The sequence below is a fragment of the Cervus elaphus genome, chromosome X (genome assembly GCF_910594005.1).
Source record: "Cervus elaphus chromosome X, mCerEla1.1, whole genome shotgun sequence".
In the NCBI taxonomy this organism is placed as follows: Eukaryota; Metazoa; Chordata; class Mammalia; order Artiodactyla; family Cervidae; genus Cervus; species Cervus elaphus.
The window spans coordinates 106,006,186-106,032,966 of record NC_057848.1 but is presented as its reverse complement, the minus strand read 5'-3'; the positions used below and the strand labels follow the sequence as shown (position 1 = coordinate 106,032,966).

The window sequence follows — 26,781 nt, the reverse complement described above, 5'->3', positions numbered from 1 at the left end:
TATATTTAATTTCTTTTTATTTTGTGTATCCCGTAACTACTTATACCTGATATTCTTTTTACTACTTTTTCTTTGATCTTTCATACTAGCTTTTTAAAGTGACTGATCTAATTCCTTTACCATCTATTTTCCATCACCAGTGATTTTTTTCTTTCATATATTTTATTTCTAGTTGTGACCTTTTCCTTTACCCTCAAAAGTGACCCTTTAATATTGAAGGCCAGTTTACTGGTTATGAACTTCTTTAGAGTTGTTTGCTTGTCTGAAAAACTCTTTATTGCCCCCTTCAAGCCTGCATCATAACCTTGCTAGGCAGAGTATTCTTGATTGTAAATTTTTATCCTTTCAGCACTTTAAATACATCCTGGCACTCCCTTCTGGACTGCAAAGTTTCTGCTTTAAAATCAGCTTATAGGCTTATAGGAGTCCCCTTCTATTGATACATGATTAGCTGTTTTTCTCTTGTCTTTAAAGTTCTATTTTTATCTTAAACTTTTATTTTAAATATGATGTATTTTGGTATGGGAGTTCCCTTCTATTGATATATGATTAGCTGTTTTTCTCTTGTCTTTAAAATTCTCTTTTTTATCTTAACCTTTTTCCATTTTAAATATGATGTACCTTGGTATGAGTCTCTTTGGGTTCATCTTATTTGGGATCTCTGTTTCCTATACCTGGGTATCTGTTTCCTTCCCTAGGTATGGATATTTTCTACCATTATTTCTCAAGAAAGTTTTTTGTTACTTTCTTTCCTACTGGGAACCACATAATGTGAATATGGTTGATGTTTCACAGATGGCTCATATACTTTCATTTTTTAAAAAATCCTTTCCTTCTTATTGCTATTCTTATGGGGATAATTTCTACTATTTTATCTATCACATTGCTTGTCACTTTATGTCATCTCATCTGCTTCTGATTCCATAAAGTGCAACTTTTTCATTTCAGTTTCAGTATTGAGCTCTGATTGATTCTTTCTTGTATTTTCTAAGTCTTTATTAAAGCTTACAATGAGTTCCTCCAATCTTTTCCTGAGTCTGGTGAGCCCCATTAGGACAGTTTCTTTAAAATCTTTTCTCAGGTAAACTACTTATGTCTGTTTCACTGGGATTTATTTTTTCCTGGGGTTTTATTTTGTTCCTTCATTTGGACCACATTCCTCTATCTCATTATTTTTATTTCCTTTACATTTCTATAAATTAAGAGAAACAACTACCTCTCCTAATCTTGAAGAGGCCTTATATGGGATCATTCCCTGTGTAGACCACGTGGGCCTAAAGGCTTTGGCAGGCTGGCTGGGGCTGCAGTGGGCACCAACAGGGGTTAATCCCTGGGGAACACTATGCCCAATACTGCAGTGGTGGGACCAAAGAGCCTGGAGCAGGCCCAGTCCAGGGGCAGCCCCCTGGGAAGTACTGTGTATAAGGCTGCCTTAGAAGGAGAGCTGGAGCTGGAGAGGACATGGTCCAGGAGCAATCCCTGAAGAGTGCTGGGCTGTAGGCTACCTTGATGGGGCAGCTGGAAGTACAGCAGTCACAGGCCAGGAGGAGTCCTAGGGGGCAACTCCAGACAACTGTGATCATCAGTGCCTCCTACCCAAGCCAGATCTCCAGCAGCTCCCTGTCATTTTGGCAGCAACTTCAGGGTTAGTAAACATATTTCCTTTACATATACTCTAGGTGCTTTTAAAGTTTTTTCACTGTGTCCCAGAGCGAGTGTGTCTGCATTTGGATGCCTCAGCAATATATCTTTCTACTGTAGATCATCCTGAAAGAGGAGAGATTCCCATGGATACTGTGTCTCTGACATTCCTATTAGTTTCTATGTGGTTCTTCTATTGGCAGCACCAGCATATTGGGCCCTCATATTTTCTTCAAGAAGTGTGCTATATATAGGTGTAGATCAGTGTGCTCAGGGGAGTAGGTAAAGACAGGGTGTTCTTGTGCCATCGTATTCCTCAATCTACTTTACGTTTTCAAATATAAATGCTCACTGATAAAGCTTACTCTGAAAACAAGTGCATAACTCAGAGACATTGCATGTTTAGTTCCAGACCATCACAATGAAGCAAATAGCACAATAAAGTGAGTCACATGACTTCATGGTTTCCCAGCACTTGTAAGTTATGTTTATATACTATGCTTGCTTGCTAAGTCACTTCAGTCGTGTCTGACTCTGTGCAAACCTATAGATCATAGCCCACCAGGCTCCTTCCTCTATCTGTGGGATTCTCCAGGCAAGAATACTAGAGTGAGTTGTCATGCCCTCCTCTAGGGGATCTTCCTGACCCAGGGATCGAACCTGCATCTCTTACGTCTCCTGCACTGGCAGATGGGTTCTTTACCACTAGCTCCACCTAGGAAGCCCTTATATACTATACTGTAGTCTATAAGTATGCAATACCATTATGTCTTAAGAAAACAATGCACATACCTTAATTAAAAAGTAGTTATTGCTAAAAAATGCTAACCTTCATCTCACTGAAGCAAGTCATAATTGCTCTGGCTGGTGGACAGTCTTGCCTCCATGTTGATGGCTGCTGACAGTCAGGTTCCTGATAATGGGGTGGCTGTGGCAATTCCTTAAAAAATGAAGTTTGCTGCACCAATAATAGCTCTTCCTTCCATGAACTATCTCTTTGTAGCATGTGATGCCATATGACACCATTTTATTCACAGTAGACCTTCTTTCAAAATTGGAACCAATCCTCTCAAACCCTGCCATGGATTTATCAAGTTTAAGAAAGGTTCTCAAGTCTCTGTTGTCATTTCCACCATCTTCACAGCATCTTCATTAGGAGCATACTCTATCTCAAGAAACCACTCTCTTTGCTCATCCACAAGAAGCAATTCTTCATCTCTTAAAGTTTTATAATGAGACTACAGCAATTCAGTCACATCTTCAGGCTCCAATTCTAATTCTAGTTCTCTTGCTATGATATTTCCACATCAGCGGTAACTTCCTCCACTCAAGTCTTGAACTCCTCAAAGGCATCCATGAAGGTTGGAATCAACTTCTTCCCAACTCCTGTTAATGTTCATATTTTGGACTCTTCCCATGAGTCACAAATGTTCTTAATGGTACCTAGAATGGTGAGTCCTTTCCAGGTGGTTTTCAACTGACTGCCCAGATCCATCAGAGGAATCACTATCTATGATAGTTATAGACTTACAAAGGGTACTCCTTAAATAATAAAACTTGAGAGTCGAAATGACTCCCTGGTCCATGGGCTGCAGAAAGAATGCTGTGTTAGCAGGCTTGAAAACAACATTAATCTCATTGTACATCTCCATCAGAGCTCCTGGGTGACCAAGAGCAGTAATACGTTCAGAGGAATCTTTTTTTCTGACCAGTCGGTCTCAACAGTGAGCTTAAAATACTCAGTAAACGATGCTGTAAACAGATGTGAGGTTATGCGGGTTTTGTTGTTCCATTTACAGAACACAGGCAGAGTAGGTTTAGCATAATTCTTAAGGGGCCTAAGATTTTCAGAATGTACTGTCTTCAATTTGAAGTCACCAGCTGCATTAGCTCCTAATAAGAGTCAGCCTGTTCTTTGGCGCTTTGAAGCTGGAAATCCAGTTCTCCTCTCTAGCTATGAAAGTCCTAGATGGCATCTTCTTCCAATAGAACACCATTTTGTCTCCACTGAAAGCCTGTTGTTTAGTGCAGCCACCTTCATGAATTATCTTAGCTAGATCCTCTGGATGACTTGCTATAGTTTCTACATCACCACTTGCTGCTTCACCTTGTCCTGTTACGTTATGAAAATGGCTTCTTTCCTTAAACCTCTGAACCAGCCTCTGCTAGCTCCAAACTTTTCTGCTGCAGCTTCCTTGCCTCTCTCACACTTCTTACAATTGAACAGAGTTAGGGTCAAGCCCTGGATTAGGCTTTTTAGCTTAAGAGAATGTTATGGCTGGTTTGATCTTCTATCCAGACCACTACAACTTTCTCCATATCAGCAATTAGCCTGTTTCACTTTCTTATCATTCATGTGTTCAGTGGAGTAGCACTTTTAATTTCCTTAAAGAACTTTGCATTTGAATTTACAACCTGGCTACTAGCTGTTTGGTGCAAGAGGCCTAGTTTTGGCTTATCTTGGCTTTCGACATGTCTTCCTCATTAAACTTAATCATCTCTAGCTTTTTATTTAAAGTGAGACACAAATGAGTCTTTCTTTCACTTGAACATTTAGAGGCCATTGTAGGGTTATTAATTGGCCTGATTTCAATATTTTGTGTCTTAGTGGACAGGGAGACCTGAGGAGAGGGAGAGACACAGGGGAAAGGCCATTTGGTAGATCAGTCAGAACCTGAACAGCACAATATTTATCAATTAAGTTGCCTATCTTACCTGGGTGTGGCTCATGGCTCCCCAAAACAATTAAAATTGTAACATCAAAGATCACTGATCACAGAGCACTATAACAAACATAACAGTAACAAAAGAGTTTGAAATATTGTGAGAATTACCAAAATGTGACACACAGATACAAAGTGAACAAATATTATTGGAAAAATGGTGCCAATAGATGTGCTCAACATAGAGTTGCCACCAAACTTCAATTTGTGAAAATCACAGTATCTGTGAACTACAATAAAACAAGGTATGCTTGCTGTGAAATAATAATAATTCAAATATTTTGAAGTAGTTTATATACAGTCATTTCCTCCTCACAAAGTATCCTAATATGATACTAAACTAAAACACAAAGATGTAGATGCTGTAAGGTAAACTTAAATGACTTATTCAAGATCCTGTTTCTCAGAAAGATCAGAAGGCTAATGCAAATCAATTAGATATCAACTCTTTAAAGGAAAGTGAAATATGTAGTGAAAAATGATAGGTCAATTACAGCCACCTACTTATTTATTAATAGTATCCATTTCCATTTCCAGGTGCAACACCTTGGTTCCTTAATACTTACAATTCAGGTTTTACATTTACTATAAGAAAATGATTTTGGAGGGAAATTTCCTGGCAATCCAGTGGTTAGGACTTGGCACTTTCAGTGCCAGGGCCCAGGTTGGATCCCTGGTCTGGAAACTAAGATCCTGCAAGTCACAAAGCATGGCCAAAAAATGAATGATATATACAAGGTATATATGACCATATGCTGTGATCTACTCGGCCTTATATAGATCTAGATCTAAAGAACAAAAATGGATTTTTATCATCTATTTGTTCTAAAAAATGTTTCTGATCAACTATACATGCAGAGAGCTGCAAAAAATGAAATACACCCATATATGAATGACTTCTATTTGACCACAGAGAGCTACACACTAGAGGAATAGGTGAAGTTTGTCATTTGGAACCCACAGCTTTCCCTGTCTGCGTTTATGTTCATAACATGTAGCAACCTACTCTGTGCTCCAGTTCTTTATAGTCTTTTCCATATTTCAGCAAATACAGAAAGTGATATTAGGTTGGTGCAAAAGTAATTGTGGTTTTTGCATTGTTGAAATTTGCTTTTTGATACTGGAATACATTCTAAATAAATGTGGTCATATTTTATTGTCCATTTCTTGCTTTATGCTTTTTTGCTAATGGGTTATGACTTACTATTTTATATTTATTTTAGACTAGGAAAATGATGTTAGACAAAAAGCAAATTCAAGTGATTTTCTTATTTGAGTTCAAAATGAGTCATAAAGCAGTGGAGACAACTCACAACATCAACAACACATCTGTCCCAGGAACTGATAATGAATGTACAGTACAGTGGTGGTTCAAGAAGTTTTGCAAACGAGACGAGAGCCTTGAAGATGAGGAGCACTGTGGCTGACCATCAGAAGTTGACAACGAACAACTGAGAGGATCACTGAAGCCAATCCTCTTACAACTATGTAAAAAGTTGCCAAAGAACTCACTGTCGACCATTCTATGGTCATTCAGCATTTGAAGCAAATTGGAAAGGTGAAAAAGCTCGATAAGTGGGTGTCTCACGAGCTGACCGAAAGTCAAAAAAAATCATTTTGAAGTGTCATCTTCTCTCATTCTATGCAATGACAATGAACAATTAATCAAACAGATTGTGACATGTGACAAAAACTGGATTTTGTATGACAACTGACGATAACCAGCTCAGCAGTTGGACCAAGAAATAGCTCCAAAGCACTTCCCGAAGTCAAACTTGCACCAAAAAAAAGTCGTGATTACTGACTGGCAGTCTACTGCCCATCTGATCCACTACAGCTTTCTGAATACCAAAGAAACCATTTACACCTGTGAAGTATGCTCAGCAAATTTATCACATGCACCGAAAACTGCAATGCCTACAGGTAGCATTGATGAACAGAAATGACCCAATTCTTCTCCATGACAATGCCTGACCGCACATCACACAACCAATGCTTCAAAAGTTGAATGAATTGGGCTATGAGGTTTCTCCCTAATCCACCACATTCACCTGACCTCTTGCCAACAGACTACCACTTCTTCAAGCATCTCAACAACTTTTTCCTGGGAAAATGATTCCAAAACCAGGAGGAGGCAGAAAATGCCTTCCAAGAGATCATCGAATCCTGAAGCATGGATTCTTTATGTTACAGGAATAAGCAAACTTACTTCTTGTTGGCAAAACTGCATTGATTTTAATGGTTCCTATTTTGATTAATAAAAATATGTTTGAGCCTTGTTATAATAATTTAAAAATCACTGTCTGAAACCATTAATTATGTTTATACCAACCTAATACTTATAATAGCACAACAGGAAAACTGGAAGAAGCTCCTCATTTCTGAAAGCAACCCAGCTGCATTAGACCCCATCTGTACTTCCAACTGATGAAGGGATCTATACCTCAACATACTTTTATGTAACCGATTTAGAGCACAGTATGATGATACATACTGGTTGGTCTACTCTCTTTTCTCTTAACCATAAGTTATAAGAAAAACTTCAACAAGAGTATTTTAGGAAAAATCATTCCCAGGAACACATAAGCTATGAGCTATTTATTTCTAATTATGAGATGAGAGACTAAGGAAAATTTAAGTGAAATGTAGATCAGGAGACCAGAGGAGAAAATAGCAGGAGATTCCCACCACCTTAAATTAAACTTTAACCATTCCTTTAGAAAGTGAAAAGTGAAAGTGAAGTCGCTCAGTCCTTTCTGACTCTTTGCAACCCCATGGACTGTAGCCCACCAGGCTCCTCCGTCCATGGGATTCTCCAGGCAAGAATACAGGAGTGGGTTGCCATTTCCTTCTCCAGGGAATCTTCCCAACCCAGGGATCGAACCCACGTCACCCAAATTGCAGGCAGGCACTTTAACCTCTGAGCCACCAGGGAAGCCCAAGTATTCCTTTAAGTATACTTTAAATCTAATTGGAAGATGAACACTGCTAAGCTGTCTTTATGGGATAGCAGGGGACAAAAACAAGAAAAGAGGGACTACTTTGGTGGTCCAGTGGTTGGGAGTCTACCTCCCAGTGCAGGGGACATGAGTTCAAGCCCTAATCAAGGAACTAGGTTCCTACATGCTGCAGGGAAACTAAGCCTGTACACCACAACTACAGAGCCCAGGCGTCGCAACTAAGACCCAATGTCACCAAAAATAAAAATAAATAAATTAACTAAATTTCAAAAATAAGAAGAAAAGAAATTTTGCAATTTAATTTATACTACTCCCCTGATTTCTCAGAGAAGTAAGCCAAGGTCTGTTGTTAGGCTGCCATCTGTCTATTCCAAGGAGGTACTGAGAGAGAAATGTTTATCAGGGAATCACCAAATTTGTACAGCTGCAGGCCTGAGACCAGCTAAGCTTGTCTGTTCATAGATCATTCACTGAGCTGGCAGCCACATCTCCCTTCTCTTCACAGATGGTCTATACTTTGCTCCATGATTCACAAATGCCACATATTTAGAGTTATTTATACTGCTGTGTCTCTAGATATTTTAAATATTCAGCTATCTGTTCCTAGCACTTGAGTTTCTAAACGTCTAGTCAGACTGCTCTAGGACAATGTGGAGCCTGAGTATTCATCCTTCAAATGTAGATATGAGTAAAGAGAACTTAAGCCACTGGGAAGTTCAATGGAAGACTTTCATTGAGTTTATACTCATGAACAAGAGAAAGAAAGAAAGAGAAAGCGAAGTAGATGACACAACTGTACCTGAGACAAGGGAAATCTAAAATAGTCAATAAATAGATTATGAAGAATTACAAAGGAAAAAGACGTTTCAAAACTAGCTTTACTGTATAAAATGAATGACAATCATAGTTTATTACCTGAAATGCTTACAGTTATTTATATGTAGTTAAGTGAAATCACCATGGTGGGTTTAAAATAGGATATACCTAGGTCTGAATCCTCTTCTACCAATCATTTATAAAGATATAACAATATTGTGAGGCTGTTCAAGAATTAAGTAAGCTAACACATGGAGTGAAAATAATATAGAATTTAGGCATATATGTGTAAATAAATGTTAGTTTTTCTTTTTTTCCTTCTTCTTAAATACCAGAGAGAGCACAATGGTTTGCTTCTACTTTAACATTCATTAAACATTTGTTGCTATTATGTGCATATGATTATCCTAGATGCTTACCAATTGTGGAAAGATATTCCTTTGAGCCCATTGGTGAGGATAATTAATAACTGGAAAGAAGCATGACTTTACAATGACATGATATTTTCTAAATCAATGTTCCATGATATATGCAAGATTTATTAGACTCACTTTCTTCCAGTTTTAAAGAAACTGAGGGATTGTTTCCTGTTTCATCCACATTTCCTTCACCACCTCCTCGAGATCTTGAATTCCAGACTTTAATCACTTCAACATCATTGTCACTGCCACTTCCACTTGAGCTACTATCTTTTTTTCCCTTTTTCCCCTTTGCTTTTTTCTTTCTAAAAAAGAGAACAAATCCAAATGATTAGGGAAACACAGGAAAAATACAAGTGCCAATTATTAGAAGACAATCAGCAAGTTGGGATTTTAAACATGTCAACACAGGGCACAAAAAGTATTCAATTTACTTTGTATAATCATCAGAGCTTAAACTCATGGAGGTTTCATCGGAATCTGAAGCTATAAATTCATCCATACTGTCTTCATCAAAATATCCCTAGGGAAAAAAAAATTAACATTTTAAGAATTTATTTCAATTTATACTGGAAATTATAATGATGATGTCTATTTCATTTAAGGATAAGTTCACTGTTAGGAGATAAGAAAGAACTGAAGAACTATAATATATTGGAAAAAATAAAGGAAACATCACAGATATGACTAATAAATGCAACGTGAAGTCTTAGATTGACTCATGGAAAAGAAAAAGGATGTAAATACAAAAACTGATGAAATCCAATTAACATCTATTGTTTAGTTACTAGTACTTATTTGAATTTCTTAATTTTGACTATTTTACTATGGTTATGAAAGATGTTAATCTACGACAGAAGAGACAAGAATATACAATTGAGAAAAGATAGTCTCTTCAATAAGTGGTGCCGGGAAAACTGGACAGCTATATGTAAAAATGAAATTAGAACATTTCCTAACACCATACACAAAAATGAACTCAAAATGGATTAAAGACTTAAACGTAAGGCTGGATGCTATAAAACCCTTATAGGAAAACATAGGCAGAACACTCTCTGACATAAATCGCAGCAAGATCTTTTTTGACTCACATCTGAGAGTAATGAAGATAGAAACAAAAATAAACAAATGGGACTTAATTAAAATTTAAAAAGCTTTTGCAAAGCAAAGGAAACCAGAGACAAAACAACGAGGTGCCATCTCACACTGGTCAGAATGACAACCATCAAGACTCTACAAACAATATATACTAGCGACAGTGTGGAGAAAGGCGAACCCTTTATATTGCTGGTGTGTGTGTGCTTAGTCGCTCAGTCGTGTCTGACTCTTTGTGACCTCATGGACTGTAGCCTGCCAGGTTCCTCTGTCCATGGGAATTCTCCAGGCAAGAAAACTGGAGTGGGTGGTCATGCCCTCCTCCAAGGGATCTTCCCAACCCAGGGATCTAACCCAGGTCTCCCACATTGCAGGCGGATTCTTTATTGTCTGAGCCACCAGGGAAGCCTTGATAGTGGGAATGTAAATTGGTACAGCCAATATGGAGAACAGTATGGAGGTTCCTTAAAAAACTAAAAGTAGAATTGCCACATGATCTAGCAATCCCAGTCCTGGGCATATACCTGGAAAAAACTGTAATTCAAAAAGTGTACAATAGCCAGAACATGGAAGCAACCTAAATGTCCACTGACAGAGAAATGGATAAAGAATATGTGGTATATATATATACAATGGATATTATTCAGCCATAAAAAATGAAATGATGCCATTTGCAGCAACATGGATGGACCTAGAGATTATCATTCTGAGTGAAGTAAGTCAGACAGAGGAGGACAAATATTGTATGATATTGCTTATATGTGGAATCTAAAAAAAGGGTACAAGTGAACTTATTTAAGCAACAGAAATAAGAGTCACAAGTGTAGAAAACAATCTTATGGTTACCATCGGGAAGGGGGTAGGGGATTGAGATTGACATATACACAATACTATAATAAAGACCTACTGTATAGCAGAAGGAACTCTACTCAATACTCAGTAATGACCTATATGGGAATAGAATCTAAAAAAGAGTGGATATACGTACAACTGATTCACTTTGCTATACAACAGAAAGTAACACAACATTGTAAATCAACTATATGTCACTAAAAATTTTTTAAAAGATGAACATTTAACACCCCTTCCATAATCACAATTCATTGAAACACAGTAATTAACTAGAAATAAAATAGGTTGAAATGTACCACAAAGAAAAAGAAATCTGAATATACATTAAGTCTATACAGATCAACCTTTTTCCAAAGTTATTCTACTTACTACAGATACCTTTTGATCAATTTTAGGTTAGGTTAGTTAATTTACCTTGTTTTCTTTACTAATGTAGTCCAGCTGCAAACACCATGGATGAGTCCAGATTCTACTTAACATTTGAAAATCTTGGAAAAGTTTTGCACCTGCCTTTCCTCTTCCGCCTTCACTGCTATTACCTACGCCTGATCAAAAGGAAAAAAAAAAAAGAGCTAATGTTAAGACATAAGAATTCTCTAGTTCAACCAAGGTGTTTCTGTATTAGGACCTTAGATTGATCTGTGCATCAGAATACTCTGGCCCTGTAGAGAAGCTAATAGGCCCTCATTTTTAGACTATTTCAAAACACATAAAATAAACAGGATTACAAAAGAAACCCATCATACAGAAATAACCAAAATGTTAAAAAAACAAACTTGTGGTATAGTGATATGCATACCTTATTAATGCATTAAATAACAAATATAGTAGTAAGTTTAACAATGGCCTGAAATTTTGAAGTACTGATAAAGGTAAATAAGTTTGAGATATCAGTAACAACAATAATATGTAGAAATACTTCTTATTTCTATTGGTAACAAAGTCACAGTTATCACTAATACTACTATGGTTTATTGCCTGAATTAATAACTAGAAAAATGCCATATTTTTGATAGAGGTTAGTGGAAACAGGCAGTATTTTCTTATTCAGGTCCTAGATTCATGTGCTAGATTCATGAGCACATATACATGTGCTCTAGATTACAAATTCCTGCTTTAGATAAAGCCACTCTTTGTATACAGTACTTAATCAAAACTCTTATATAAAAAACCCAGTATTTATAAAAACTGTTTTTCAAGTTGAAAAAATTATTTATTTTGCCCAGAGAAACTTCAACAATATATTTTTTATATGAAAATGAAGTAAAAATGAAATGAATGTACATTTCATTAATATGACAAAATTATCAAGGGGGTAAAACACAAAAGAACAAAGTTGATCTTTTAAAAGAACGGTATTTAAACAATAACATTTTTCTGTCCACAGTTTTAAAAGATCTGAATTCACATCTCCATGAGGGACAAGATGTATATTCAGTAATGATATGAAATATGAATAAAAAAGCATAAAAATACAGTACTCGCTATTTTGCCTGATTAGAGGTATTGCCACTGTGTATGATAGAAATCATTGCTGTGAAAATGAGGCATCTAATTTCTTGATAGCATTCTCTTATAATCCTTTTATTTCTACAAAGACATAAATGAGTCTCTTTACACTTGAACACTTAAAGAGGCTAAGGGATGGCTATATCTTGTTCTGGTTTTGATTTATATTTCCCTGATGGCTAATCATATTGAGCAACATTTAGAGAAGTGATTCTCAGGCAGAGGGTACATCAGAATCACGCAGAGGAATTATAAAAATGCAGCTGCCTAAGCCCTACTCCAGAACCACTGAATCAACTTGTAATGTGTAGTACATAGATCCATTCATTTTTAAAGATAATAGGATTTTATTGTTTTCTATTTATAAGAGGACAATTCAGTGGCATTAAGTATAATCAAAACGTTGTACAACCATCAGCACTCTACATTTCTAAAACTTTTGCCATGATTGTTAACAGAAACTCTGTATCGGTTAAATGAATCTGACTCTTCTAGTCAACTCTAAATGTAATCACACAGTATTTGTCCTTTTGTTTCCGACTTATTTTACTTAACATGATGTCTCCAAGTTCCATCAGAATTTCTTTAAAAGATTGTAATATTCCATTGTTTGCATATATCATATTTTGTTCATCTATTCATTACTTGATGGACACTTTGATTGCTTTCATGTTTTTGACTATTACAAATAATGCTGCTATATAAACATGAATTGATAACTATCTGTTTTGAATTCTTGCTTTCAATTATTTTGAAAGTAGAATTTTACCTAGAAGTACAATTGCTGTATCACATGGTAATTCTCTGCTCAACCCTTTGAGCAACTGCCACACTTTTGTCACAGCAGCTACACAAGTGTTCTATTTCCTCCAATATCACTTCCAATACTTATCTTTATCTGAGAGTCATCCTATTGGGTGTAATATGGTATCTCTTGGTTTTATTTGCATTTCTTGAATAACTAGTGATAATATAGAGCATCTTTTAATGTGCTTGTCAATCACTTGTATATCTTTTTTGGAGAAATGTCTATTGAAAACCCCTATGTCCGTTTTTGAATTGACTTGTTTGGTTTTTGTTGTTGTTAGGTTTGGTTTTTGTTGTTGTTAGGTTGTAAGGGGCTTCCCAGGTGGCGCTAGTGGTAAAGAACTCGCTTGCCAATGCAGAAGACATAAGAAACACAGGTTGGATCCCTAGGACAGGAAGATCCCCTGGAGGAGGGCAAGGCAACCCACTCCAGTATTCTTGCCTGGAGAATCCCATGGACAGAGGAGTTTGGCAGGCTACAGTGCACAGGGTCGCAGAGTCAGAAATGACTGAAGCAAATGAGCACATGCACACACAGAAGTTGTAAGAGTTCTTTATATGTTCTGGATATTAATCCCTTTTAGGAAAATGACTTACAAATATTTTCTTCCATTCTGTAGACTATTTTTGTATGTGCTCCATTTCAGCATGCCTAAGACAATGTATGGATTTTAATAGTGATTTAAGCTAAAAATCAGGCTGTTTTAAAACTAAGTATTCATACATATAAAACCTAAAGTGTTTACTGAAGGCAGAGGCTTACATGTAAACAGAAACTTCTGATGGAAAGTGAAAGTGTTAGCTGCTGAGTTGTGTCTGACTCTTTGTGACACCATGGACTGTAGCCCACCAGGTTTCTGTCCATGGAATTCTCCAGGCAAGAATACTGGAGTGGGTTGTCATGCCCTCCTCCAGGGGAAATTCCTGACCCAGGAATCAAACCTGCATCTCTCGCACTGCAGGCAGATTCTTCACTGTCTGAGTCACCAGAGAATTTGATGGTAAAAAGGAAAGAAAAGAACTGCATTTTTTAGAGAATGAAGGAAAATTACGAAGATACTAATTTTCTTGAAATTCATTAAATTTAGTCTTTTATGACTTTAATTCTGCTAATATTAAATATACCATAAATTATTACTACTAAAATTACCATCAAATTGTTGCTAGTATTAAAAGAAAACAATTATGTGAACTTCTTAAAGCTAAGTTGAATATAAAAAGAGTCAAATAAAGAAACAAAAGTATTTTTGGACTATGTAATCAATAAAGTATCAAAGATTTTAATTGCAAGTGAGATAGGTGACATTTTGGGAGAAACACTTTGATGGTTACTAGTGAGAATCAAGATAAAGCAGCTTTTAATATAATCCATTTGGCCTTTTATGAAAGTTTTTTCCAAGGGATTATTAACTCAGGTTATTCTACTTTAAGGAAAATGAAACATCACATTTAGTAGAGGGGAAATTCCAAGACATTCTCATGACTAAAAGATTCATGGTACCAGAAAAATTAACAACCATACCTTTCTTAGTTAAGAAGCTATAGCAGTTAGTACTTTAGATATTTACTCCTATCAATTAAAGTTATAAAAAATGAGGTCCCCTTAAATCTTAAATATTACACTGCTCTTAGAAAGAGTATGTTTTAATATCTATACATGAGCTATTAACATTTTGCTGTTGGTTATTAAACATAACTGATTCTTTAATATTTTATAACAGCACATTCCCCACAATGAGACAAAATTTTAAATATTTTGGAGAAAATATTAAGTGACCAAATTTAGCACCTTTTATTATTCAGAGATTAAAGAAAGACAGGTCTCAACATCCCTCTCTCTCTTTCTCACTGGAATGACTATATTTAGTTACTTAATGATGTCTGCACTTTTTGTCATTCAAGTCCAAATGGTACAATAAATCTAATAGCTTATGATTAATATACAAACAAAAATGTGTGCCTTACTAGAAATGATCTCCTTTCAAAAGTCAGTCAGAAAATTGTTTTAAAAATAAAGCAAAAAATCTCTATAAAATACAAACATTAGAAACCTGTTTTCCCCAAAGCAGAACAACTGTTGAGGACCATCATCATTATTCTATTTTCTAAAACAGAAATTATCTGTCACAAAGAGTGTTACTTTAACTACTAATATGAAGCATCACTGTAATGTGTATGTATAAACTTCCACTCTCTATTATTTTTTGATCAATTCTTGTATTAAAAATGGCTGAAGAGTGCCTTCTAACCTATAGCCCCTAAATAAATCTGGCATATCAACTGGGGAAAGGTACCAGAATAAAGTGACCAACAAGTAAAAATTTCACTCCAGACCAAACAGAAACTAACGTTTTGCTCTGTGAATGGTGACAACCTTGGACAAACAGACACATACGAACACCTGAATTTATTGATGATGAAACAGTATCTATCTGCTGTATGTTTTAAAAGCACATAGAGTGACCTTTCTGGTAGTCCAGTGGATAAGATCTGCCTTCAATGCAGGGGACACGGGTTCAATCCCTGGTCCAGGAACTAAGATCCCACATGCTGTGGGGCAACTCAGCCCACATGCCACAACTAGAGAAAAGCCAGCATGCTGCAACTACAGAGCCCACATGCTCTGGAACTCACGTGCCACAAGTGAAGAGAAGCCCGTGTGCAGCAATAAAAGCTATTATATGCCGCAGCTAAGACCCAATATGGTCAAAGATTAAAAAAATAAGCATTTTAAAATAACAACAATTTTAAAAAAGCACATGGAAAAGAGTATAAGTTCCTCATAATGTAATCACTCAGAAAATAACGTGTTATTAAGATATTTGTGTATTTTAGGCATTTCGTGCACTTTTGTTATAACACTGGGACATAATATGTGCTCTGCTTTGTATTTTGCCCTTTTTTCCCTTCAACATTTGTCAATTTGATACCTAAAAAAGCAATTTCATGAGTTTGACTTATAGGTCTTTTATTAATGTGGTTGGATATTTTTAGTAATACATTGGAATTTTATATATCTTCTTTTATGGATTTAGTCAAATACATAATATTTTATGAAATAAAAGCTCTTTACAAATTAAGGCATTATTGATATATTCTATATATTTTTTCACTAGTTTGTTCCTTAGTTTTATTTTGAGAATATTAGTTTTTTAATTAGAAATATTTTTTGTTTTTACAATATAAACATACCATTTTATGCAAATCCAAATTGCAGAAGAACAACTGATGTGGTAAAATTACCACTACAGCATTCTTCAGAAAAAGAAGGTCTTAAGAAAGAAAAAAACAATAAACTAAGTGTATTTGTTACCTGTTAAGTGATCTAAGTAGTACTGATAGAGTTTGCACTGAATAGGAGTCATTCTCACAGCTAAAACATACTCATGCTTTGGAGGCAAAAACTTTGTTAATGCTGTATAATCTTTCCTCTGTAATTAATAATAAACAGAAGGAAAATTAGTTAAATATATGACAGGAATTAACTGCTCTAAGAATCATCACTGCTTGCAACTAAAAAGTGCACACAAATAAAAGGTACCAGACATATAAGAAAACATTTACTTAAATATATTTACCCTCTTTAATCACACAATGATCCCATTTAATTGCAGTTAATGTATTTCATGTGACTACACAGTATGACTCACTGGTAAAAAGATACTGCAACACACCAGGCAGGTTTTAAATTGAAGTGGCCATACTACCAAGTGAGCAATTTAGGTTTTCAAATGGTCTCCTCTATATAGAAAAAAAGAAAAGAAAAAAAAGGTGGGGAGGGGATACAGTAGGTAGTGCTAGCAAAAAAAAAAATTGCTTTAATCATACAGTAAAACGGATGAATCAAAGTCCAATGCAGTCTGGGTTATCCTTTGGGTAAAATGTGCCAACATGCCAGAGGATAACATATAACATCAGGGGGAATGTTTGTCCAATTGAGAAAATAAGCCATGTATAGGCATTCTTAAAACCATATAACATAGGAACAGAAAAGAAAGAACACTAATGTGATAGATACAAATGACTACCTAAATCAGAAAAATGCCACCTAAGTAGTAGCAGTAATACAGAAATAAGAGTACCTGCTAGTACCTGTGGGTAACCTGAACAAATAGAATGACTTTTACCTTATATAACGGTAGTACAGTCAGTCAAAAGGACAGCCTATCTCATCTGTTACATCCATTAATAGCTGGTGTCTTAAGAAAAATAAAGAACTGAGATCTATTAACTGCTTGGTCAGTCTCTACATACTTATCTACTCATTAACAATGGTTTACTGAAGATCTATGTGTAAAGAACACTATTAGTCCATTAAAGTTATTGTATGTACTTGGAATTAACAAAACTGTTTCTTCAGGATTACTTCTTTCATAATTCCTAAGTGCCTTTCCTACAACCATTTCAAACAAATGAGGTTCGGAATACTGTACTATAAAATCTGGTGAGCACAGAAATTTCTTAATCATAATAGCTGTGTTCCTTTTACATATCCCCTATCTTAAGATTGAGAAAAATCTAAACATTAACATATAAACATATAAAGCTACACATCCAGCAAATGAATTAATCAAGTATGTTCTAAGCATCTCAATGCAATTTTTTAAAATTATTTATTTATTTTACTTTACAACATTGTATTGCAATACTAAATACACTTTGGAAAAGAGTGCAAGAAGATTTAACTCTAAAACTACTGAAAGAAGGAGACGGAAACACAAAATAATTCAAGTTTAAATTCAGAAAACATTTTGAGATTACAATATAACAAAGTAACAATATATTATTACTGTGGAATGTACTTGTACCTGAACACATCCAGCTAACATTTCATAGAGAATGTGAGCACGTTTTTTCATTACTCTGACATCTACCATGGTAGAATCTGCACACTGACCATTTTGGATTGGATTTATAAACCGATTCCTGAATTCCTTAATGGATCCAAGCAAATTTTCTTTGATAAAGTTAACCATGCAATGATCTAAGAAAGAAGATATTAGTTCATTAACAACAGTAATAGCTAAAAGAACTGAGAAAAATTCTCTGACAAAATGCTCATGTCAAAAATGCATGCCATGGCAGCATTAGAATTAAGATACAAAGAAAGAACACAAAACTGAGTGTAGACTAAACACTGGTTTATCAGTCTGATCTAGAAATGGATTACCTAAACCAGATGAGAAATTCAAATAAAACCCAATCCAAAATTCTAGACTGTTTAGGAAATGAATGTTTAGGAAAAACAACACCTAGAACACTTTATTCTAACTCACTAGTCTTTCTAATAGATATTGAGTATAAAACAACCGCTCTGTAATTCTAACCATGACTTTATGATCAGCAAGGGTATCTTGTAAAAACAACATAGATACTGAACCAAAATAATAAAATCAAGTAATAAGCCACTAGATCAAATTTTGAATTAACTGATTTAGTTCAAGAAGTCCTAAATAGTTGCCCTATGCTATACAGGACCACAATGTGAAACAGGGTAACATTCTATAAATGGGGCAAGAACAAAGGGGAAAACTGGGACAGACAAAAATAAAGATAAAATATAGATATTTATTATAGATAAACGTAAAGAAAGATAAAGTGAAACAATAACCAGTATTCAAATAATAAAACAGAAAACAGTAACTATAAAAATACTAAGAGAATGGAAATAACATAAAAATAACAAAAACCTATTAGAACAGATTACAATGGGATATTTCAATTTGTTATTTGCTGAGTAACTCATGTTCCCTCTTTAGTGTCACCACACACATACGAAAATGAGGGAAACTCACAAGTCACTTCTCTGGGTTCACATCATTTATCCTCAGCCTCAGCAAACTGTATCCTAACATCAATTCAACACAACTCTCCTCCAATCTCCACCTTCCTAAAACTTTCATTTAGCATAGCATTTCCTTCCAAGTTCCTATCAGTAACTCCTCCAAAACTGGATACATTCTTTTACACATTGACTCACACTCAATTAGGTTATTTTGAAGTGGTGTTCCCGTTAAAATAATCCTCCTTCTTGATCGTATAGAATTCATAGCTTTTGAAACAGCAGATGCTTCATTTTTTAGAATATGGCCTTCATCACAAACAACAAAGTCAGGTCCTAGAAAAACAACATTTAATACATAATAAAATTAAAAGCACAATCCATTTAAGTAAAGTTAATCACTTTACAGTGCTGCTCTTATGAAAAGATGCTGTGGAAACAACATCCTGATAAGAACAGTTATATTTTATCTGCTGCTGTATTTGGTTAATGTGGTACTAACAGTATTAAGTTTATTAAAGTACTATTATGATGATACTTAAGGGCCTCTGAATAAGAGTACAATATAAGTTAAAACTATCACTTGAGACTAAGAGTAACTTATATATATGTGAAAAGACAAATTTCAAAAGTTACATTTAAAGAAACACTGTAGAAATCACAATAGAACAAGTAGTACTTCCCATTTGACTTACTTCAAATAACTAGTACTCATTGCTGGGAAAAATTTTAACTGATAAAGGACAGCTAAACTGACTGTTACATGGGTATCGAGGTAGGGAGAAAAACATTGTCCAAGCTACAGATCTCATACCAGAGAGTGGCTCTTTCAAAAGAAATACATATGATTTGTTTTATGAAAATAACCATATGCATTCTTGGCTACAGTATCCTGTAACCACAAATTGCTTGCAGGTTAATATACACATAAATTACCTAAACACTGATTTAAACAATAGCAATTGTCAAATTATCCCCTCTATTTTAGGCATTACAGAGAATGCATCTTCTACATGATTTCAGAAGTAACTGCTTCAGTATGATGGATCAAAAAACACAACTGCTATTCAATGTTCAGATGGGGCTACATGAATAATAAGATTTATTTTTAGATTACTAATCAACTTTCTAAAAATGAAAATATGTATCTTGCATTATATGTAAAAACTACTTATTATTTATTTTGAATACTAAAAAGTTTTCTAAATAGAAAAATTATCTTTTATACAAGTGATTAAAATGATTACTACTACCTATTATTAAGTGTTCATGAGGGTGTGGTGAAGTAGGTACTCATACATTCTTTGTGGAAGTCTAAGCTAGTATCAACAGGGCTTCCCTGGTGGCTCAGATGGTAAAGAATCTGCCTGCAATGCAGGAGACCTGGGTTCAATCCCTGGGTCAGGAAAATCCCCTGGAGAAGGGAATGGCTGCCCACTCCACTATTCTTGCCTGGAGAATTCCATGGACAGAGGAGCCTGGTGGTCCATGAGGTTGCAAAGAGTTGGACACAAGACAGCGACTAACACTTTCACTTTTCACAAGCTGTTAATCAAACATTGTGGAAGACAATTTCATAATATCTACTAAAATGTAAAATATGTTGCACCCTTGACCCAAATTTTAGCTTCTGGGAATTTATCCTAAAGATATATTTCCACAAGTATCACAAGATACATGAAATATTCTCTGAAGCATTGTTTGTTATGGTGGAAAATTGAAACAACTTAAAAGCTTGGTCAAAGGGGTTAATAAAACTATGCTATGATGGAATGTTGCAGAACTTAAAATTAATGATGTACATTTCTTTGTACTATCCTTCAAAGATATGTCAAATGTGTTATGTTACTAAACAAAAGGAAAAGAGTTTCAAAATCTATATTATGATCCCATTTTATTTAAATAACCACCTCAAACATGGTTAATTTTTATCTATATACACATATATGTAGTGAAGTAAAGGATTAACGTGGCACAAAAAAAAGTTTAGCCTTTGCCTCCAGCTCTAGGGCAGTAACCTCTAAATTCCAGAAATGTCTAACTTGATAAAAATCTGTTTACCTGGATGGCTTGGGAAACATTAGAGATAGTCTATGCTAACAATGTGATGGGGCTGAAGGGAGATCAGCTCTGGGCATGTAGCATCTTCTCAACTTCTGGAGGGACGGACTAGAAACTAAGATGACCCACATGAGTGGTCAACCATGTCTATGTGACCAAGCCCAAACTTCAGACACCAAGGCTCAGATGAGTATACCTGCTTGGCAATATTCCATGTGTACTGTCACTACAACATCAGTCTAATCACAAGAAAAACAACAGACACTAGTGAACATCCTACAGGATACTTTAATAACACTCCTCAAGACTGACAAGGTAACAGAAAATAAAAGAAAGACTAATAAACTGTCATAGACCAGAGAAGAATGTGGAGACATGACAATTAAACGCTATGTGGTACCCTGGATAGGATCCTGGAACAGAAAGTGGACAGTAACAGTAAACTGGTAAAATTCAAATATGGCTTGGAGTCTAGTTACTAATATATCAATTTCTTAGTTTTGACAAATCTACCATAGCAATGTAAGATGAACAGTGGGGGATTTGGGTCCAGGATAAGTGGGAGCTTTCTTTACTATCATTTCAACTTTTCTGTAAACAAACAAAAATTCCAAAATAATGTTTTTTTAATGTCACTAAATAGCTTATATAGAAAAACAAACATTACTCATTATGTTATAAGCTTTCATTTCTTTTTATTTCCTCATGATCACATTAAACATCTGAAACTTGTTTTAAACTGTTTCAAGGAAATCTTCTGAAAAATATGCTGCAATACTATTCACTAGCGTATAGCTCTCTGACAACAAAACAACCACAGGACTTTTAGACAACTTATTTTAATCATGAGAAAAGGACAAACTTAACATTTACAATAGCAGTTAGTTTGGTACATGTTGATTACATCATTACTTTAAAAAAAAAAAGCAAAAGAGTACAGACTTTCAGTTATAAAATGAATAAGGTCTGAGGATCTAATGTATAAACAACATGGTGATAACAAGGTGACTATAGCTGATAACAACGCACTATATAACTGAAATCTGTAGAGCATAAATGTCATGACCAAAAAGAAAAAGAAAACTACATGAGATAATGGATGTGTAACACAAAGGGGGTTACCCTTTCACAATGTATACATGTATCAAATCATTACATTGTACATTTTAACTGTTACAATTTTACTTCTCAATTAAACCTCAATAAGCTGAAAAAATAAATTAAAAATAAAATTAAAAAGGGGCAAAGCCATAGATTCTATTCAAATAATTCTATTATTCAAATTCAAATTATTCTACTCAAATAATTCTATTCAAAATAATACTATTATTTTGGCAGTGAAAAATTAGACTTTCTCAACAAACATCTAAAGCCTCAACAGTGTCTTAAAGTAATTAGATATAACAAGATAAAGCTTAAAAAGAAAAAAATACAGAATACAAATAACTAAATATTGATTGGCTCTGGGACAGTACAACTTGCTGCTTTTCCAAGTCACAAACAAGAATTAAATATTTGGATCTTGCATCATGAGGATACTGTCAATAGCATTGCAAATATTAACCTTCCACAGTGATGACCATTTAAAAAAAGGAAAAAAATGCAGCAATTCTTCTAATGACATAAAGTTGGAAAAGAAACATAAAGAACTGTTTTCAGAGAATGGAGAGAGCTCTTGTGATTGTCTAATATTCAGTCAGAGGAATCTGCCATTGTGACACACCTGGTACATTTTTAACTGCTTATTTATTGAAAACCTCAAACACTTTCAGACTCAGCAAGTGAATTCTGAACATCTGGTAATATTAAGGGTGATTCCATCTTAATGAAATTATACTAAGAAACAAACAGAAAGCAAAAACCTGAATGATAAACAATAACCAGCTACTTAATAGTTGGTCAATTAGTATTTGTTAAATAAAACATAAGCACAATTTTCATTCAACTTGCTTTGTTATCTCAGTGTCTGTCAATATCTTACCTGGATCAACCAATGCTTTGTTAAATATTTCTTTAAGTTTCCTACTCTTCACATTCCTTCCTTGAGCAAGATTTCTGTACATCTCATAGCCTATGATCATAACACCACCATCTTCTTGCCACCTCTGTAGCATGTAGCTTCTTTCTTGAGGACGTTTCACAGTTGCTAATTCAGAGACCTTTTGAGGGAAAATAAAGATTTTTAAAAGTAGGAATGCATAAATACTAAATATCCCCATTTAAACACGCATCACTGACAATTAAAAATCTTATTTTTTACTATATGAATTTTATGCAGTTATTTTGATAATAGAAAATATTTTAAATATACCTCAAGCTTCTCATCATCTTTTAATCCCTCCTGCCACTTCTCAAATTCATTCATCCAATTCAAAGCAGTATTAAGAGGACAAACCACTAAAGCTGTGCTGAAATCCAATTTGTCACACAAAAGAACCGTATGAAGAAAACTTACCACCTACAAGAAAACAAATTAAGTTGCCACCTTCATTTAAATATCTTCAAAAAGTAAATATATTGAGCAAACTTACAATAGTTGGGATTTTTTTTTGCTGTTTAAACAATAAAGCAACCAGGCAATTTCCAAATTAAACAATAAAGCAACCAGCACAATTTCCAAGTCAGGAAAAATACAGAGAAAGAAATATAACATGTAAAAGGCGGAAATTCAACTAGATGATACATAAGGTCCTTCCAACTCTAAAGCTCCGTGATTTTATGATCAGTAATAATAATAATATGAATATAATAAATAATAACCACAGCAAAATAGCTACTAAGTCCCTAGTCCCCAGAGAACATTCCTACGATCTTTAGAAAATACCACTTCCCATTTAGAAGAGAATTATATCATAGAGTATTTTTCCACTGCAAAGTGTTCTGACTCACTGAATCTACTGTCTTATGACTTGGAATTTTATATATATATGAAAGTGAAAGTGAAAGTGAAGTCACTCAGTCATGTCTGATTCTTTGCAACTCCATGGACTGTAGCCTACCAGCCTCCTCCATCCATGGAATTCTCCAGGCAAGCGTACTGGAGTGGGTTGCCATTTCCTTGTGTGTATATATATATATAGGTACATACATACACATACACACACACACACACACACACACACATCTTTTCACTAATTCCACACCTCTGCTACAACTCCTGCAGTCTTCCTGCAACTTCCTGCATTCAGAAATGTAGTATTTTAATAGTGAAAATACACTATGTTCTCATTACTACAGGATCACAGACTATTAAAGTCAGGAATCCCCTGGTTAGGACTCTGTGCTTTCATGCTGAGGACATTGGTTCAATCCCTTATAGAGGAACTAAGATCTTGGAAACCACACAGCACGACAAAAAAGTTGTAAACGAAGTTCATTTCCACATCAGAATCTTTGCAGTTTTACTGGCTATGCCTATAATCCCACTGCTTCACTTCATTAGGATCTCTGTTCAAACATCACTTCCTAAAAGATGCTTTCCCTCTCTATGCTTCCTTAACATTATCTGAAAGTACATATTTCTTATTTTATTTGATTAAAATCTCTCTCTCCCACCAGAATATAAGCTTCTTGGGGGAGAAATTTTGTTATTCACTGCTTTATCTCTAGCCCCTACAACCGTGTCTAGAACCTAACAGAACATAATATATATTTTTTAATTCAGGAATGCACAAGAACAGAATACCTTCATGTTCTTACCTGTAAAGTTTTACCAAGGCCCATGCAGTGGGCAAGAATGCATCCTGAACCTGGAGATTTCTTTGTTTTTTTAACAGATTCACAGCAGCAATCCCACATAAACTGAACACCTAAAAATGATAACTTCGTTAAGTGCAAATTTAAAGGTGCAAGTTAAAAAATCTTCCTTCGTAAATACATCAAAAACATAACTAAAACTTGTAAGAAACAGAATTTTTTAAAAAGAGAGAGATAAAAATCTCTTAACGTAAATGAGATTTGTTTTACACACAACCCCTCCCACCAACCCCTAAGGTTTATTAGAAAAAATGTGAACACAGGCACATAACAGGGTGACACTCAGTCCTCTCAGGTATCACAGCAGACCTTTGATCCATTCCCTGGGATGGTCCAAAGAGACAGATAAATAATCTAATAGAAAATTTATCCAAAGAGAGAATAGATCCCTATCAAATATACTTTCAGGTTTATTGAGTCAATCTGGGGCTGGGGGGAGGGGGGCAGACCTCAGGAGCTATTTTATCATTTCTCCCTTTATTCAACACTAAAAACTGAACAAGAAATGGGCTTGCTACCTAAGGAGTAGGAACTAGAGAATTTCCTTTATGTATTCATTCACATACACACTCAAAATTGACTTACTGATTCCACTTGGACAAAGCAGAGGATAGGGATAATTGGATATCTTTCCAAAACCAATAAAGGAATATTATTAACAAAAATACTTGAAAAAGCATTTCCTAAAGAAGGCTTATAGCTAACTGTACCTTTCCCTACCACACCATTCCCTACCACACCACTGCCCTTAGCTAACCATTGCAGATTAGGTGAAATCCACTTGCTATATATACTCATTTGTGAGTGGCACACACTTCCTGTTTCACAAAACTCATTTTTTGTGCAATGTTCAATTTTGTTCTTTCTCATTTGCTTATAAGGGCAGGGATCATATCTGTTATGCTCACCAGTAAAAGTAACTCCAGGTCTTAGCAGAATGTGAGGCACACTAGGGCCATCAAATATTGGTAAAATTTAACCATCTAATAGTTTCTTACCATCTACTTGATGTGGTTTCAATTTGATAACCATATTTCTATGAACCTGCACTAAAGGTTCTTTGGTTTCTTCATCTTCATCTAAAACCAACTTCGTTGTTATTGGACACTTAGTCGGTGAAGCGTCTTCAATTTCTATCACCTACAAGAAAGGGAATTATAGATAGTTAAGCTCAAAGAAACCTTTTAAGCAATAGTGGAATATGAATCTTACTAAGGGAAGTTTTCCAAAATACAGACATGTCTACTTCCATACTAAAATCCAGTATTTTTTGTTCAGCAAGACCAGAATGGATCACTAGTTTACACGTTTTCTAAAATAAAAAACCTCTACAAGTCTCTGAATCACTGTGGTAACGTTGGTAATTTATTAATAGCTCATCGGTTTTCACCTTGAACACCTTAACATGTGATAGGTAGAGATGTGAGAAAAGGAGCACTCTAAATTAATCCATGGCATCACCATTAAAATCTAAATAGACTGGTTCTATTCTTCTAGAAGACATGTGAAAATGTGCAAGGAAACTTATAGTTACCACAATGACTGGTCATGACTAGTACTTAATTCAGGCAGTAGCGAAGGTAAATATAAATGTTTTACAATGTGAATGAAGACAGTCCCAAACAAGAACTGTCCCACCCAAGATTCCAAAAGGCTCCTGCTGAAAACCACTGTAAATATGTGTTGTGAAAGGGAAAAAATTTCAGAAACACTGGTATGAGAACCTCAGGCTCAAAAGCATAACAAGAATATATAACACCCTTTAATTGCAAAAGGGAAACAATCACCTCAAGTTTACTATTTGAAAGAAAAGTTAAATACATATACATAAATACAAATACTTGTGTCTGAATACGTTTTTTGCTATCTCATCCCTATGTCTATCCATTACATATTATACTCAAGAACTGTATAAGCTAGGTACAAGTATTGCCACTTTACAAATTAAAAAAAAAAAAAACCTGAGACTGAGAAGTTAAATAACTTATACAAGGTCATGCAACGCTTAAGTAACACAACACTAGGACTTATACCAAGAGGGCTAGGCTCCAGAGTCCATGAACTTAACCACTATACGTTAATACTTTAATAAAGAAAATGCTTGTATGAACAGGTTTATGGTTCCATGAAAATCAATAAAGAGCCATGACTTTAAACTACGGACATTATGATGTTTAAGAATAAAATTTTAACCGGTACTTTTTTTCCTTATTTAGAACTATAACTAGGAATGAATGATTACTTGATACTCACTATAGACATTTTCAAACATGAATAGAAGTATATAGAATAGCATAATGAGCCCTATTACCCATTATTCAGCTGCAAAAATTATCAACCTCTGGCCAGTTGTTTCACTG

At 35.0% G+C, this 26,781-nt stretch overlaps 1 protein-coding gene across 10 annotated transcripts in view; it reads right to left on the bottom strand.

The window, feature by feature from the left end:
- ATRX (ATRX chromatin remodeler) overlaps positions 1 to 26,781 on the bottom strand; it is a 281,986-nt gene that overhangs the window by 71,555 nt on the left and 183,650 nt on the right. For all 10 annotated transcript variants that reach the window (XM_043897152.1, XM_043897156.1, XM_043897154.1 and 7 more), the window contains 10 exons: positions 25,420 to 25,561; positions 24,365 to 24,474; positions 22,977 to 23,123; positions 22,647 to 22,824; positions 18,803 to 18,940; positions 17,631 to 17,806; positions 16,136 to 16,253; positions 10,921 to 11,051; positions 8,994 to 9,082; positions 8,692 to 8,864 (listed from right to left, as the gene is read on the bottom strand). In XM_043897152.1, coding sequence (XP_043753087.1) covers positions 8,692 to 8,864; positions 8,994 to 9,082; positions 10,921 to 11,051; positions 16,136 to 16,253; positions 17,631 to 17,806; positions 18,803 to 18,940; positions 22,647 to 22,824; positions 22,977 to 23,123; positions 24,365 to 24,474; positions 25,420 to 25,561 — 1,402 coding nt within the window. The remainder of the gene's footprint in view (positions 1 to 8,691; positions 8,865 to 8,993; positions 9,083 to 10,920; positions 11,052 to 16,135; positions 16,254 to 17,630; positions 17,807 to 18,802; positions 18,941 to 22,646; positions 22,825 to 22,976; positions 23,124 to 24,364; positions 24,475 to 25,419; positions 25,562 to 26,781) is intronic.